General features: G+C 45.9%; 1 protein-coding gene across 1 annotated transcript; it reads right to left on the bottom strand.

Annotated features, from left to right (window-relative positions):
- Positions 1-6,407: 6,407 nt before the first annotated feature.
- Positions 6,408-14,468, bottom strand: LOC126072686 (proproteinase E). Its single transcript, XM_049878214.1, has 8 exons — positions 14,416-14,468; positions 12,983-13,068; positions 11,372-11,469; positions 11,119-11,253; positions 9,859-9,995; positions 9,097-9,239; positions 8,052-8,204; positions 6,408-6,491 (listed from the first exon to the last, which is right to left on the bottom strand). The coding sequence occupies exons 1-8, from the start codon at positions 14,453-14,455 to the stop codon at positions 6,474-6,476; spliced, it is 810 nt and encodes a 269-aa protein (XP_049734171.1). The 5' UTR covers positions 14,456-14,468; the 3' UTR covers positions 6,408-6,473.
- Between the last annotated feature and the right edge of the window lie 3,529 nt (positions 14,469-17,997).

Genomic DNA, 17,997 nt, shown 5'->3' with positions numbered 1-17,997 from the left:
AATTGAATTATTGACTTTGTGCCTTTTTAAAAAAAGTGAATGGCTACTCCTTTATGATTTACAAAAAAAAAAAAAAAAAAAACCAAAATAGTTGGCATTGACACTCCAATAATTACTCAAAAAATTAAATTATTGACTTACAGTTTTTTTAAAAGGTTTCAATTGTTGAGACTTGTAGATTTAAAAAAGAAACGAAAATTAAATGGAATTTTTGATTGAATTGTTGGCACTCTCAGGCAAGATTTCCTGCCTCTCTGCTGCCTCTTAGTGGTGAGAAGGGGATCATAGCAGTTTCCAGCCTCTCCCTGAGGCTGGATGGAGAGACCCTGAGGACCCACTGCCCAGCCACTGCCCAACTGTTTTGGTATATTATCTGAGGGCCCTTCCCTGACCTATTGGGTAGAGGTTGATACTCAGCCTTTGTAACCCTGCTGTGCCTCGGGAACTCATGACAGTTGTATGTGTCACCTGGCATTGTCTGACTGAAGAAAAATATGGTTCTAGAATTTTCTCCTGCCCCCCCCGCCCCGCCCCGCCCCGCCATGATCTCTGCTCTGTGTGGTTCAGTCTCTTCTTTGCTCCCACCTCCAGCCAGCCTTGCCAGACCAGTTTTTAGTCTCTTGCAAGCATCTGGAGTGGGGGTGAGGGCTGGAGGAGACTTGTGGAGGAGGGTGGGGATGTGGGAGTGGCTTTAGGAGAAAAATTCAGGGCAGTTGTAATGTGTGGGCAGTGGATGGAAAAAGAAAAAAAGGAATTTTAAGAAGTATTGTGGATATGCTTTGGAGAGCAATTTGGCCGTTGGTAAAGTTGAAAATGAGCACACCCTCCCACTCAGCAATTCCATTTCTTGGAATTTACTCCAGAGAAACTCCTCAACATGCACACCTGGAGATACGTCCAAGGACGTTCACCGAAACACTGTTCATAATCACAAAAAAACTGGCACTGTTCTAAATGTCCATCAGCAAGGGAAAGCAGAGAAATAGCTAGTGGTGTTGTGCAAGGGGATTTGCTATTAAATTAACAGCAACAAAAATCAGCATGGATGGACCTTAAAAACATAATGTTGAGTCAAAGAAGCAAGCTGCAGAACAATACATGTACCATAATGCCGTGCATGTATTTTTTGAAAACCAAACAATGCAATATGTTGTTTATAGATGTTAGTATAAACCCATTGCTGTCAATTCCTGCTCATAGCGACCCTATAGGACAGGGGAGAACTGCCCCACAGGGTTTCCAAGGAGCAACTGGTGGATTCGAACCACCAACCTTTTGGTTAGCAGCCAAGCTGTTAACCATTGCGCCACCAGGGTTATATCCATGGGTATTAGTATACGTGATAAAAATATAAAAGCATGGAGTAGAAGAATAAACACCTAACTCATGTTACCAGTCAGGTAGGTTAGGTCCATGCTGCTGTAATAAGCACCCAAAACCTTAGTGGCTTATAACAAGGATTCCCTGAGTGGTGTAAACGGTTAAAATGTTCGAAAGGTTGGAGGTTCAAGTCCACCCAAAGGCACCTCAGAAGAAAGGTCTGGCAATCTACTTCTGAAAAATCAGCCACTGAAATCCTATGGGGCACAGTTGTACTCTGACACACAGGGTGTCTCCATGAGTCAGAATCGACTTGACAGCAATTGTTTTTTAATAGGAACAAAGTTTATTTTTTGCTTGTGCGACATGTCATCAGCGGTCAGCTGAGGCTCTGTTCCATGTCTCCCACTCTGGAACCAGGCTGACCAGCAGCCACCAGTTACCATGGCAGAGGGAAAAAGAGCTGGGCAAATTGTCCTGTCTCTCAAAGCTTCGCCTTGGCCAAAGCAAGCCATATGGCCCAACCCAACTTCAGGGGGCAGGCAAGAGCTATCCTACTACGTGCCCAAAAGGACAATCCCAGACCCATGATGACCTCCAGGAGGAGTACAAAGAGACCTCCACATGAACTGCAAGTATTATTTTTTAAAAAAAGAAGCAATAAAAATGTGAAATTTGTTCACTCAGGAGTGTTCTGCTATATTATTCTCCATGTTGTATCTTTTAAACTTTTCAAAACTCAAAGTATAATTTTCTTTTTTATAATTTTTTCTGTGCTTTAAGTGAAAGTTCACGAATCAAGTCAGTCTCTCACATAAAAACATATACACCCTGCTACATACTCCCAATTACTTTCCCCCTAATGAGACAGCTCCCTTTCTTCCTCCACTCTCTCTTTTCGTGTCCATTTCACCAGCTTCTAACCCCCTCCACCCTCTCATCTCCCCTCCAGGTAGGAGATGCCAGCATAGTCACAAGTGTCCACCTGATCCAAGAAGCTCACTCCTCACCAGCATCCCTCTCCAACCCATTGTCTAGTCCCATCCATGTCTGAAGAGTTGGCTTCGGGAATGGTTCCTGTCCTGGGCCAACAGAGGGTCTGGGGGCCATGACCACCAGGGTCTTTCCAGTCTCAGTCAGACCATTAAGTCTGGTCTTTTTATGAGAATTTAAGGTCTGCGTCCCACTGCTCTCCTGCTCCCTCAGGGGTTCTCTGTTGTGTTCCCTGTAAGGGCAGTCATCGGCTGTAGCCGGGCACCATCTAGTTCTTCTGGTCTCAGGATGAGGTAGTCTCTGGTTCATGTGGCCCTTTCTGTCTCTTGGGCTTATAATTACCTTGTGTCCTTGGTGTTCTTCATTCTCCTTTGATCCAGGTGGGTTGAGACCAATTGATGCACCTTAGATGGCTGCTTGCTAGAGTTTAAGACCCCAGACGTCAGTCTTCAAAGTGGGATGCAGAATGTTTTCTTAATAGATTTTATTATGCCAATTGACTTAGATGTCCCCTGAAATCATGGTCCCCAAACCCCTGCACCTGCTACACTGGCCTTTGAAGCATTCAGTTTATTCAGGAAACTTCTTTGCTTTTGGTTTAGTCCAATTGTGCTGACCTCGCCTGTATTGTGTGCTGTCTTTCCCTTCACCTAAAGTAATTCTTATCTACCATCTAATTAGTGAATGCCCCTCTCCCACCCCCTCCCCGTAACCACAAAAGAATGTTTTCTTCTCAGTTTAAACTATTTCTCAAGTTCTTATAATAGTGGTCTTATACAACATTTGTCCTTTTGCAACTAATTTCACTCAGCATAATGCCTTCCAGGTTCCTCCATGTTATGAAATGTTTCACAGATTCGTCACTGTTCTTTATCAATGGGTAGTATTCCATTGTGTGAATATACCATAATTTATTTATCCATTCATCCATTGATGGGCACCTTGGTTGCTTCCATCTTTTTGCTATTGTAAACAGTGCTGCAGTAAACCTGGATGTGCATATATCTGTTCCTGTAAAGGCTCTTATTTCTCTAGGATATATTCCAAGGAGTGGGATTGCTGGATCATATAGTAGTTCTATTTCTAGCTTTTTAAGGAAGCGCCAAATCGATTCCCAAAGTGGTTGTACCATTTTACATTCCCACCAGCTGTGTATAAGTCTTCCAGTCTCTCCAGAGCCTCTCCAACATTTATTATTTTGTGTTTTTTGGATTAATGCCAGCCTTGTTGGAGTGAGATGGAATCTCATTGTAGTTTTGATCTGCATTTCTCTAATGGCTAATGATCATGAGCATTTCCTCATGTATCTGTTAGCTACCTGAATGTCTTCTTTAGTGAAGCATCTATTCATATCTTTTGCCCATTTTTTAATAAGGTTATTTGTCTTTTTGTAGTTGAGTTTTTGCAGTATCATGTAGATTTTAGAGGTCAGATGCTGATCAGAAAGGTTGTAGCTAAAAACTTCTTCCCAGTCTGTAGGTAATCTTTTTACTCTTTTGGTGAAGCCTTTGGATGAGCATAGGTGTTTGATTTTTAGGAGCTCCCAGTTTTCTAAAAACTCAAAGTATAATTTTCAAAGGAAGGATGCAATGGGACAATATATACCGAAGAGATATGAAAGCAGTGCTGCAGACACGCATACACAGGCAAAACCGTTTTGATTCTCCTGGAACCCTGTTTTCTGGGTTCTTGGAATTAGGGTGAACTATCCTATCCGGGCCATTTGCCCTTAGGTGTCCTTTTGAACCCTGAGCCTTTTAAGGATCCGGTTCACTGGAGTCACCTTCAAGTCAAACAACAGCCTAGTATGCAGCTTATCTAAGATTGTTTTGCCTTAGGCATTGGGTTCTTTTGAAAAATTATCTATATGCAGCCAGGTTTGAGAAGCAGGAACTCCAGGGTCTGACTAGAAGTTGTGTTTTAGAGTGTATGGCATGTCTTTGGTAGCTCTGTAACAGAACCACCCTGAATCCCTGCACTATACTTTATGCTATCTCCTGAAAAATTAACATAATAACAACCTACATACCTTGCTTTCACCTTCCCAAAACCTTCAGGTTAACACTGCTGGATTTGAATCCTATCTCCTCACAATAAATATATTTTGTTACACTAATTTTTGGTGTTTCTGTGTGCATTTAGGTTTTCAATACTACCAATGTTCATTGCAGCGTTATTCACAATTGCCACAAGTGGAAATTACCCAAATTCATCAACAGATGAATGGGTTAAAAAAAGAAAATGTGGTATATACATACAGTGGAATATTACTTAGCCATGAAAAGAGATGAAGTCTTGACGGAGTCATCCACAACATGGATGGACCTTGAAAACATTATGCTTAGTGAAGTAAGTCAATCACAAAATGACAAATATCATATGATCTCACTCATGTGAAATAACCAGGATAGGCAAATGTATAGAGACCAATGTTTATTAGTGGTTACCAGGGGCGGGAGGGAGAGGGAAAGGAGGAGTCATTGTTTAGGAAGCAGTGAGTTTCTGTTTATGGTGATGGAAATTTGACAGTGGACATTGGTGATGGTTGCACAACATGATTTATGTCATTGAGGCCACTAAATTGTACGTGTGAAAAAGTTAAAATGGCAAATGTTATATATATATTTATAACAATAAAAAAATTAAAATAAATATATATATGCTTATGCTTGTCCTTGCTGGGGCCAGTTGTTTTTATGAGTTCAGTTGTTTTTATGATGCATTTGGTTGCCCGGCAGCGGCTTTTTCACCTCAACAGCAGTTCCTTGGGCTCCGAACTGGTGTGCAGCATTGTGCGTGTATCTGCATGCCAGTCCGCTCTCCCCTGGAGAAGGGGCTCTCGCTGAGGGCAAGGCCAGTGTATTACTCACTGTCTATAACAGGAATGCCACAAATGGGTGGCTTTAACAAACAGAAATTTATTTTCTCATAGCCTAGAAAGCCAGAAGTCTGAATTCAGGGCGCTGACTGTAGGGGAAGGCTTTCTTTCTCTGTTGGCTCTAAGGAAAAGTCTTTGTCTCTTTGAGCTTCTGCTTCTGGGTGATCTTCATGTGGCTTGGCATCTCTCTTCCCCCATCTCTGCTTCCTCACTTGGTTGTTTAATTTCTTTTACATCTCAAAAGAGATTGACTCAAGACCAGAATCTAAAGAATCAGAATCTACATCTTAACCAGATCCCCAGAGGATCCATAAGAATCACCTGGAGATTTCCTTAAAATGTAGAGCCACAAAAAAAAAAAAAAAAAAAGTAGGTTCTGATTGGGTATATCTGGGGTGGAAATGCGAATTCTCAGCAGGTGGTTGAGTCTAAATGAACTAGTCTGAAGCCCTGCTCAAGACACACAGTACACTCATACTGTCTAATTAACATAACAAAAAACCCATTCCCAAAATGGATTATAACCACAGGTATAGGGGTTAGGATTTAGAACATATATTTTTGGGGGGACACAATTCAATCCATACTCACTTCCATGCTCTCCACCCTGAACCTGCCACAGAGCAGGAGCCCAGTAAATGTTTAATACATGCCCCTGATAGGCTTATTTCCTTTCTAAATAATGAGCCACTTCAGGGCAGGAACCATGTCTTCCCCCTCTGGAGCAAGGAATGTTTGTTGAATGACTGAATGACCACAGCTCCCTTCTCCAGCCCATCATCAGAAGCAGAAAATTCACAGTCCTTCCCACTCCATGATGAGCCTCCTGAGAGGATGGCCAGGTTGTTTTTTCTGCAGATTCCATCATGTTTTTTATGCCTGCATTGAAAAGCCACTGATTTATATCTGACTCTAAAAAAAAAAAAATTTTTTTTTTTTCTAAGCTAGGGTGACCAACTTGTCCTGGTTTGCTAGGGACTTTCCCAGTTTCAGCCCTGAAAATTCTGCATCCTGGGAACCTTCCTCAGACCTAGGCAAATTGAGATGGTTGGTCACCCTATAGCAACTCTCTTCCTCTCTCTAGACTAATTTTTTTTATCCTCATCTTCAAAAGGTAGGGTTGATCTCATCTTGTCTCTAAACATCAGATCTAGGATTTTAGAAATGGGCCAGAGGAGAAGAGGTGAGCCACAGAAGGAGGAAAGGCACAAGACAGGACTTTCTGAGAGGTTTTTATTATTTTGGGAGGGGGTGAGCCAGCACTGCCAGCCAGGTCCTGGTTCTAGTGGCTTGCTATGGTCTGAAAGACAAGTGAAGAAAAGTAGATTAGTGAGGAGCCACGTGGAACTGGGTTCAACTCCAAGCAGCACTGTTTATTAGCTGTGTGATGCTGGGAGAGTGACTTGACCTCTCTGAGCCTGCTTCCTCATCTGTAAAATAAGGGTAATAGTAGTACTTACTTCATGGGGTTTCCTTTTTTTTGACTGAATAACATGTGAAATGTTCCATTTTATTGCCAGAATTAGGAAATCCTTTTTCTGGTTTTTTCAAAGTATTATTTACTAATTGAATTTCTCATCATGAAAACACCCCGTTTGGCTCTCAGGAAGTTACCACTACACAGGTTTATAGGGAAACAAAAACAAAAAGGTGCTTATTAGCAGTCACTAGGCTTCATGTCTTCCCTTTGGCCCAATACAGTTTTGGTAAGGTAAACTACATTATTATTTTTAAGTAATTTATTTTATTTGTTGAAAATATGGAGCCCTGGTAGTGCAGTGGTTAAGAACTGAGCTGCCAACCAAAAGGTTGCCAGTTCAAATCCACCAGCTGCTCCTTGGGGTAGAATCTGGGGCAGTTCTACTTTGTCCTGTAGAGTCTCTGTGAGTTGGAATGGACTCGATGGCAACAGGTTTGGTTTTGTTGAAATACAGACAGCAACTCATGGGGGTTCTTGATTAAACTATTAACAAAGGTGCTCAACCCAATGCCTGGTATATATTGAAACGTCTGTAAACAGGGGCTGGAACCCAGGTGGCTTAGTGGTTAAGAGCTTGGCTGCTAACCAAAAGGTCGGCAGTTCGAATCCACCAGCCACTTCGAATCCACCAGCCACTTCTTGGAAACCCTATGGGGCAGTTCTACTCTGTCCTGTACAGTCACTATGAGTTGGAATCAACTTGACAGCAATGGGTTTGGTTTTGGTTTGGTATAAATGGGATCACTGCTATCACGAGCAATATGGATTCTCCCTGACCACCATCTCCAGACAGGGCCTGCACTCTCACTGCTGCTTGCTTCCCCCATCACAGCATTCACCACACTTCACACTTCATTCTTACAGCTTGTGCTTTGATTGGCACCTGTCTCTACCCTCCGTACCAAGAAAGGACCCAGGCCAGGGGGGCACTTCACAAATACTCATTAAAAGGAGGAAGTTCAGCTGTAGTTCAAAGCTCCACCCAGAAGCTGTCAAGGTCCAAACCCATTGCCATAGTGTCGATTCCATTTCATAGTGACCTTATAGGACAGAGTAAAATTACCAGTAGGGTTTCCTAGGCTGAAATCTTTATGGGAGCGGATTGCCAGGTCTTTTCTGCCTCAGGGCAGGTGGTAGCTTCAAATTGCTGACCTTCCAATTAGCACCCGAGTCTTATGCACTGCCCCACCAGGGTTCCTTCATCAAGACCAGGGGGCTACATTGCAGCAGAAAACAGACCCAAACCCAAGGGCCCCTCCACCACTGACCTTCCAGCGTCCCTCCTGTCCCTCCTCAGGCTCTGCCATCCCTCACCCATCGCCCCAGCACCTCCAGGAAGAGCCTGTGCCTCAGAGCCCTCCCACTTATCCGTCTCTTCACCTCATTGATCCAGTCCTCGAAAGCTGACACTCGGGTGAACACCGTGGGCTTCTTCAGGGTGTTGCAGCCACGAGAAGAAACGAAGCTGGTCACACCGTGGACCTGCCAGCTGCCATCTGCAGCGGGGCAGTTGAGGGGTCCCCCGGAGTCACCCTGAAATGGTTGGACAGAGGTGAAGTCAGGTCTGAGGTTTAAGGAATTGGTTCCCAACTTTGGGGATTTAGAGAAATCTCTGTATTACTTCATTTCTCGGAGCCTGAGTTTGTTTATATGTGATGCGAAATAACAATATTTGTCTTACAGGATCTTGTGAAAATAAAATGAGACAACAATGTAGGATCTTAGCACAATGCTTAGTAGAGAGGAAGCACTTGATAAATGACAGTTGCCATTATTAGTACCACAATTAATTATTCATATTATTGTTCACAGAACCAAAAAACCTGTTGCTGTCCAGTCAATTCCGACTCATAACGACCCTATAGGACAGAGTAAAAACTGCTCCATAGGGTTTGCAAGGCTATAAATCTTTTCAGAAGCAGACTGCCACATCTTTCTCCCTCTCAGTGGCTGGTAGGTTAGAACCGCCAACCTTTTACTTGGCAGCTGAGTGCTTAACCACTGTACCACCAGGGCTCTTTATTGTTCACGCTCATTTATAATACAATGAGAGTATCCTTAATTTTAATTATAACTTCAAAACCATAGAGCTGAAGATGACTTCAGATTGTGGTGTCAGGACCCCTTGCCTTGCTGATGGGGAAGAGTGAGGACCAAAAAGGGACGGTAACTTGCCCCTAGTCCAGTCAGTGTTCAAGCTGGGACACTGAGCTCCTGGGACCAGGGTTTTTGACTCCCAGGCCAGGACACTATCCCTGGAATATGCCAACTTCCTCTAAGTCCTATCTGGTCTGGAAGCTGAATGGAGCAAGCAGCCAAGATACCATCTCCACTTTCTGGCAGATGGCAGAGGTATCCCAAAGCCTTGGACACCTGCTAAGTGTCCGTACCCCAGAGCTACCTAGACTGGGAAGAGCTGACTCACATTGCAGCCAGACTGGGTATCCCCTCCTGCACACACCATGGTCCTCCTCACGGAGAAGCCCCACCAGTCCAAACTGGAGCAGTGCTCGTAGTCCACTACGGGCAGCAGGGCCTGCTGCAGCTTGTCTGGGAGCGGTCCACCAGCTGTGGGGATAGGGAGCACTGAGTGGGGGGCCACTGGGCTGCAGGGCTTAGGTTGGGCCTGGGGGTCAGGGCCTGGGAGCCCTGAGTTGGGGCATGGTCCCAAGACCGAAAGCTCCTTTGGCCTAATGGTGACATGCCTCCCACCAGGTTATAGGTTATATGTCTGCTGCATCTACCATAACATCCCCAGCACCCGGAGGTTGCAATAGAGACCACATGGCCCAGCACACAGGTGGTGGTTGTTGTTAGTTGCTGTTGAGCCGATTCCAACTCATAGTGACCCAATATGTGTCAGAGTAGAACTGCTCCATAAGGTTTTCGAGGCTGTGACCTTTCAGAAGCAGGTTGCAGGCCTGTCTCCCAAGGCGCCTCTGGTGCTAGCAGTCGAGCACTTAACCATTTGCACCGCCCAGAGACTCCTAGCAGACAGGAGACACTCGGAAACGTTCAACTGAACATGCTGGGAGGAGGGGAGGAGGAGAATGTAGAGGAGGCTGCAGCTGGGGGAAAAACGGGAGAAAAGCGCAAGGACTGGTCCTGTGCTTGCCTCCGACCCCTACCCCCAGGCCCTGTCTTCCTGCCCCTGTCCCTGTAGCTGGCTAGAGGGATCAGCATGTACTATAGAGGCGGCCCCAGCCACTGATGTAGCAGGGTGTCTCATTGGGCAGGATGTCGCCGGCAGGAGGGAGGCAGGCAAGCTGGACTTCGTCTCCCAGCTGGGCACTGCGTGACAGCTTGATGAGGGCGATGTCATTGCTGGGGAGGAGAGAAGAGTCATGGGATACCTGGTCTTCCCACCAGACCCCATCCCACCTCCAGCCTTTGCTCCAGCCACATTCATCCCTGGGAAGCCCTGTCTGCTCCTTTTCCCACCAAATTCCATCCATTTTCAATGCTGAGCAGCCTTCGGAAGCCTGCCTGGCCAGTCCGCCCACGCCAACCCTTGGCCTTCACAGCTGTCCTCAGCCTCTCAGTTCTCACACTTTACCTGCATCAGAATCACCTGGAGGGCTTTAGTACAGGTGGCTGGGCCCCAGCCCAGAGATTCTGATACAGTGGTTCTGGGCTGAGGTCCAAAAATTTGCATTTCTGGCAAGTTCCCTGGGGATGCTGATGCTGCTGGCCAGGGACCACATTCAGAACCAGTGCACTAAGTCTTCATCCTCGTGCTTGTCACTCAGGTCATTGCAGCTGGGTTCTGTTTTTCTCCCCATTTGCCCTAGGAGCCCAGTGAGGAGGGCTCAGGATCTCAGTTTTTCTAGCCCTTCACTTCTGTGCTGCACTTTGGGGTCTTCTGCACCCTTCTCTGACTCTTTTACCAGAAAAATGCTGAGCCACACAGACACATAATTTTGCATACATTTGAGGGGCTTCTGAAGCCTGGCTTTAGCATTCTTACCCAGGATTGTCTCTTCGATTTTTACAACCACCCAGGAAGCCCAGCTTCATGGTCACCCTTTGACAGATGGTAGAACTAGGGCCCAGAGAAGGGCAGTGACTTGACCCAGCCACTCAGCAAGGGAGTGCCAGAGTCTGACTCTTAGTTCAGTGCTCCTCCTTTGCCCATGGTGCTGAGAACCCAGGATGCACTGGAGGAATGTCTGTTGAATGGAGGAACCCTTGGATTTTGCATGGGGGGAGGGAGGGAAAGCCAAGTGGTATTGGCGGAGTTCTGAGTCCTGCTGTTCCCTCTGTAAGGAGAGAGGTTTGGCATGGATGATCATTAAGGCTGTGACCTTTCCAATGCTCAGTGTGTGGGACCTGGGCACGGGCTGTCGGACTTAGCCACACGTTTCTGGGAGTCTCCCCAGAACTAGCTCTGGGCTTCAGAGGGACGAGGAGAGGAGGCCCTGGGTCTCTGGCCTGAGAATTCACTCACCCACAGGCCACACATTTGGAGTTCCAGCGTGGGTGCACAAAGAGGTCTCCAGCGTTGATGGGGATCACCTGCTCAGGGCCTTCCTCCTCAGCCCGGTTATACTCGCCCAACACCACCTGGTAGGTCAGGGAGCTCCTGCAGGTGGAGGTGGGGTCACTTTGGGCCTGACAAGCCTCTCTTCCTTCCCCTAGTTGCTCCCTGCCCCATTCTGCCTGGATCTCATGCAGGGACAGGGGCAGGTGAGAGAACTCACGAGACGCAGTGGCCCGCAGTCAAGACCCAGTCGGGGGCGATGAGGCTGCCTCCGCAGGTGTGATAAAAGGTCCCATTCTTCTCATACTGCAGGGAGATCTGGTGGCCCGAGAGAGAGAGCCCTGAGTGATCTGGACCCCATAGTGAGGGCTGTCATCAATGGCTGTGTAGTCTGTGCACTGCATAACTCTAGGGGGTGCCATTCACACAGAGAAGAGTGGAACCCTCTAGAAATGTGCAGGGCCCAACCTGCACAACTGCTCATGGTGGCTCTATTGCTTTTCCACTGGGATCATACTCTGACTATCCAAGGCCCTCTTAGGCACTGTGAACTTTCTGTGGACCCCAACATTCTCTGTACCCTAGGTTATCCCCAAACCTTCTGTATCTTGAGAGTCCTGTAAGGCCCTCTTTCTGTCAAGCCTCCTGTTCTTCTGAACTGCAGATCTTTAAAGGCCTCTTGGGCCCTCTGAAGTACAACCCTACCAAGTCTTGTACCTCACTCCCGATTCCCTACACATTCTGATTTTCAAAAGTTTACTCTAGTTCAGGGTCAGCAAACTCTGGCTCATGGGTCAAATCTAGCCCATGGTCTGCTTCTGTACATGAGGATTTATTAGAACATAACCACACTCAGGCATTTGTGCATTGTCTATGGCTGCTTTCACCCTATAATGGCAGAGCTGAATCCTTGCAATAGAGATCACATGGCCCACAAAACTGAAAATATTTACACATCGTGGCCCTTAACAGAAAAAGTTTGCTGACCCCTGCTGTAGATCAGTGTATCTATTAGAACCTTCTGGGATGATGGAGATGTTCTATATCCATGCTAGCCGATATGGTGGCCACTAGCCACATGTATGTGGCTACTGAAAATTGGAAATGTGGCAAGTGAGGAATTGAATTTTTAACATTATTTAATTTTAATTCATTTAAATTTAAATAGCCACATGTGTCTGGTGGCAACTGTATTGGACAGTGCATCAAGTCTTGCTCCCCTGGGCCTCCCTCCATTGTTGTTGTTGTGTGCCGTTGAGTCGCTTCCAACTCATAGCGACCCTATAGGACAAAGTAGAACTGCCCCATAGGATTTCCTAGGGCATAGTCTTTACTGGAGCAGGTCACCAGGACTTTTTTCCTGTGGAGCTGCTGGTGGGTTTGAGCCACTGGTGGGTTCGAATTACCAACCTTTCGATTAGCAGTTGAGCCCTTAACCAGTGCGCCACTAGGGCTCCTTGAATCTCCCTCCCCTGGTCTCTAAAAGCCCCTCACCGACCTTATTGCTCTCTGATTTTATAGCCCTGTTGTATAATTTGAGGATTCCAGAAACGGGTGCCTCAAAATCTCTCTCCCTAAATACAGTGCCTGAGTTAACCTTTGCCCCCCCTCCCCCTGCATATTCCACATTTAAAATACAAACAGCTCAGTGAAGGTTGTAGATTGAACAGGCAAAATCCTGTGTGAAGTAGATTGTCCAAATGTTTCCTGGGCTCTGGAAGCTGAAGCGGGAATTGTAAGGGAAGCAGGAGGTGAAGACTGGGTGCTTCTCAATCAGAGATTGGGGTCCAGCGCCCATGGTGGGAATTACTGCAGATGGTGTGGCTCTTACCTGCCAGGGCCAGCTGTAGGGCACCGCATCCTCACCATTGACCACGCGAGCTAAAGGGTTGTAGAAAGGTCTGCCACAGCCCGAGGCTGGAGGGGAGAGTGGGGGTGTCAGTCAGCCAGGGAGTTCCAGAAGAAAAAAGGAGGCCTGAGTCCTAGTCCTAGCTGTGCCACAAACTGGCTGTGTGACCCCGTGCAAACCTGTTCCCCATTCTGGACTTCAGTGGCTATATGTGAACAGTGAACAGGGCAAAACAGGGGTTTTCAGAGTCCCAGGGGCCCGGGGATAGAGATAAAAATGTGGCCTCCTTCAATGGGAGGAATGAAGGAGCTGATACACTTAGAACAGTGTCTGGTGCCCCCTGAGCTACTGAGAAATGACAGCTATTCTCATCAAGAGTGAAGGCTTTGGAGTCAAACTGCCAGGGTTCGAAGTACAGCTCTGCTCCTGTTGTGGCTGAATTGTGGCCCCCCAAAATACAGCTTTGTAAATCCTAACTTCTACGCCTGTTGTTACAATCCCATCTGGGAATGAGTTTTTTGTTATGTTAATGAGACAGGATTAGTGTAGGGTGTGTCTTGAGTCATCTCTTACAAGAGATAAAAAGACAAGCAGAGATGGGGGAAGACATGCCAAGTCACATGAATATAGCCAGCAGAGATAGAAAGCCTTCCCTGAGAGCCGGCACCCTGAATTCAGACTCCAGCCCCCTGAACTGTGAGAAAATTAATTTGTTTGTTAAATCCATCCACTTGTGGTATTTCTGTTATAGCAGCACTAGATAACTAAGACAGCCCCTCATTCTAGGATGAACTTCTTTACCTCTCTAAGGGTCAGTTTCAGTTTCCCCATCTATAAAATGGGGATAGTAATAGTACTGACCTCATGGGTGCTGTTATGGGTATTACATGAGACTGCAAATGATAATACAAGGAAAACCCTTAACATTATGCCTAGTAAGCACTCAATAAATATTATCTGTTACCATAATCATCAGTCAAGGAAGGCTGCTTGGAGGGGGCGACCCTGAGCTATAATGTAATATGCCAGAGGGGCCAGGAAAACGCTAGACCACAAGATACGGTGCCGGGTGGAAGAGTGAGAGAGAAGAGGTGGGTGTTAAGCATAGGAGCAGAAATTTGAACCCAAGCAGCCTAACTACAGGACGCACACTTGTAGCCATCAGACTTTGTTTACTGCCCCCGTTGAGGACTCCCACCACAGCCCTTTGATGCTATTGTTCTCTCACTCACTTCCCCTCACTCTCCTGTTCCAGTGCCAGGCTGAAAGCCCCCACAATCCTGCGCCAGGTACAAGCTGAAACGCCCCCCATGTAACCAGGTGTTAGATCCAGTGGGGCCCAGGGTGGGTGGCAGATTTCAAGGGCTCTTGGCCCCACACAGATCAAGAAGCGCAGGCGCAGGCTGGGGTCTTACCAAGGGCCACAAACAGGAGGAAACTTAGCAGCCGCAGCATGGTGAGCTTCCAAATGATGGAAGGAGAAATGATGAAAGTTATTAGAGCTTGGGGCTCTAATATAGGGCAGAAGGCAGGTGGGGAGGGCTGTACGGGGCTCCCTTCCTAGAACAGGTGGTGGAACGCCAGGTTTCCCATGGTCCAAGGCCATGGCCTCTACCTACTGCAGGAGGAAGAATGACAGCCAACGGAAGGACCCAGGGTCTCTTCAACACGCAGTTACACAGGTGGCATTGAATGGCCAGCTGATAACAGGGGAAGGGGAAGGAAAGGTTAGGTCAGAACAAGCCAGTCTATTCCAGGCAAGAGTGTGGGCTCTTGAACTGGTTAGACCTGGGCTCAAATCCAGGCTCTGCCACCTCCAATCTCTGTGACTTTGAGCACATGGCTTAACTTCTCTGAGCCTCAGATTTCTTGTCTCTAATACATTATTAATATTAGTACCTACCTCAAAAAAAAAAAAAAACTATTGCGCACTTTCAATCTGACTCTGGGGATACAGCACTGAACAAGGCACACCTGGCCACAGCTCTCCTGGAACTTGAGTCTAGTTGGGAAACAATGACAAATCAACAAAAATAAATAAAAGGTATTTCTGATCGTGGCAGAGTGTGCACTATGAAAGTTACGAAACATGGGAGTGTGGTGACTGCAGTGGTGGGAATGGGGATAACTAATTTAGACTAGGGGCAGTGGTGGTTCAATGGTAGAATTCTCACCTTCCACATGGGAGACCCAGGATTCAAGTCCCAGCCAATGCACATCGTGTGCGGCCACCACCATCTGTCAGATGGAGGTTTGTGTGTTCCTATGATGCTGAACAGGTTTCAGTGGAGCTTATAGACTAAGACTAAGAAGAAAGATCTGGCAATCGACTTCTGAAAAATCAGCCAATAAAAATCCTGTAGATCACAAGGATCCAATCCCCAACTGATTGTGGGGATGGTACAGGACAAGGCAGCAATCCGTTCCGTTGTGCATGGAGTCCCTTTGAGTTGGGGGCGACTTGATGACAACTAACAACAACAATAACAGTTTAGATTAGGAACCAGACAGAGGAACATTTGGGCTGAGGAGGTGGTATTTGATTGAGTTCTGAGGGAGAAGAAAAAAGCAAGCCGTGGGAAGCACTGAAGGAAAAGCACCCCAGGTAGAGAAGACAGTAAGTGCAAAGGTCTGGAGGCTAGAGTGGGCTTGGCTTGTTCAAGAAGAGGGATGCAGTGTGGCTGGAGCACAATGGTCAAAGTGGAAAGTGGTGGGAGAAGAGTCAGCTCTAGTGACTCTGAGAGCTGAATTCACACGTGATCCGGCAGCTCCCACTCCTAAGCACGTGTGCCCACAGAGACATGCATGAGAATGTTCACGGCAGCCCCATGCTCAGTCCTCAGTAGCAAAAACCTAAAACAACCCAAAGGTCCATAAAGGTGAATGGATGAATATATGTAGTATAGTCACATAGTGGGATATTAATCAGCAGTCAAAAGGATGAATCACAGTGACATGCAACGATGTGGATAATTCCTAGGAACATAAATTAAAAAAGTAGGTCTCAGAATATTAAATGCAGTTTGTTGTTGTTGTTAGGTGCCGTCGAGTTGATTCTGACTCACCATGACCCCATGTGACAAAGTAGAGAGATGGTTTTGAAGGTGCTAACTACATAGGGTTTTCTAGGTTGTGACCTTTATTGAAACAGATCCCCAGGTCTTTCTCCCATGGAGCCCTGGGTAGGTTCGAGCCGCCAACCTGCTTAACCATTGTGCCACCAGGCCTCCTTTAAATGCAGTTTAATACCCTTTTCATAGAATTTCAAGCAACCGAAATTTTAAAATATCCTTTTCAGAAGAATACGAAAAGACAAAATTTTATCAAAAGGGAAGTGAAGGCATGATAAACATAGGATTCTGGATGATGGTCAGCTCAGATCCCTAGTAGGGGTACAAGATGGATTCAATGTCAGTTATTGTCAAGGTTCTAGCTTTGAGTGGTTTCTACATGTAAAATTCAACAAATTTTGCCAAATATATATAGCCGTGTAACCGCTACTACAATCATGATATAAAATATTTGTATCACTCAAAAAATCTCCCTCTTGCCTAGTTATATCCTATCCCTACCCTCACGCCTGGCCCCTATCTACTTTCTGTCACTAGAGGTTTGCCTAATCTAGAATTCACACAAATGGAATCATATAGGTGTGTTTTGTTTCTGAGCGTCTTTTCATTTAGCATAATGCTTTTGAGATTTGTCCTTGTTGTTAGATGTGGTTTTAAAAGTGAGAACTACACTATTTGAAGTCTCAGGTGGTGCAAACCGTTAGTGAGTTTGGCTGCTAGCCAAAAGGTTGGTGGTTAGAGTCCACCCAGAGGCACCTCAGAAGAAAGGCCTGGTGATCTACTTGCAAAAAATCAGCCATTGGAAGCCCTGCAGAGCACAGTTCTACTCGGACACACAAGAGTTGGAATTGACTCGATGGCAGAGGTTCAACTACATACATTATGTAAAATAACTCAGTAGCTAATGTCAGTAAAACAGAAAATAACGAGGGTTGGCAAAGATGTAGAGAAATTGGAATTCTCATCCATTGCTGCTGAAAATGTAAAAAGGTACAGCCATTGTGAGTAGTTCCTCAGAAAGTTACACACGGTATTAAAAAACCAAAAACCAAACCCAGTGCCGTCGAGTTGATGCCGACTCATAGCGACCCTGTAGGACAGAGTAGAACTGCCCCATAGAGTTTCCAAGGAGCATCTGGCGGATTCGAACTGCCGACCCTATGGTTAGCAGCTGTAGCACTTAACCACTACGCCACCAGGGTTTCCACACATAGTGTTACTATACGTAATTCCACTTCTAGTTATACACCCAAGAGACCTGAAAGCAGGGACTGAAAGAGATACTTCCACACCAATGTCCATTGCAGCATCATTCACAACAACAAAAGGCAGAAACAACCCAAGCATCCATCAATAGGTGAATGGATAAACATAATGTGGTATAGCCACACAATGGTATATTATTCAGCCATAAAGAGAAATGAAGTTCCGATACCTTTCTATGACATGGACGAACTTTGGAAACATTACGCTAAATGAAATAAGTTAGACATAAAACGGTAAATATTGTATGACCCCACTTATATGAAATTTTTAGAATAGGCAGGGGGCTAAGGGGGGGATGTGGAGTTATTACTTAAGGGGCATTAAGTTCCTGTTTGTTGTTGTTAGGTGCTGGTTGAGTCGGTTCTGACTCATAGCTACCCTGTGTACAACAGAATGAAACACTGCCGCGTCCTATGCCATGCTCACAATCGTTATGCTTGAGCCCATTGTTGCAGCCACTGTGTCAATCCATTTCATTGAGGTCTCCCTCTTTTTTGCTGACTCTCTACTTTACCAAGTATGACATCCTTCTCCAGGGAGTAGTCCCTCCTGATAACATGTTTAGGGGGACGAAGAACATTTGAAAGTGGATAGTGGAAATAGTTATACAACATGGTAAATATAATTCATGTCACAAAATCTTACACTTTAAAATGGCAG

Source organism: Elephas maximus, chromosome 3, assembly GCF_024166365.1.
Source record: "Elephas maximus indicus isolate mEleMax1 chromosome 3, mEleMax1 primary haplotype, whole genome shotgun sequence".
Classification (NCBI taxonomy): Eukaryota; Metazoa; Chordata; class Mammalia; order Proboscidea; family Elephantidae; genus Elephas; species Elephas maximus.
Note: the sequence above shows the minus strand (reverse complement) of the source record. Positions and strands in the feature narration are given on the sequence as shown.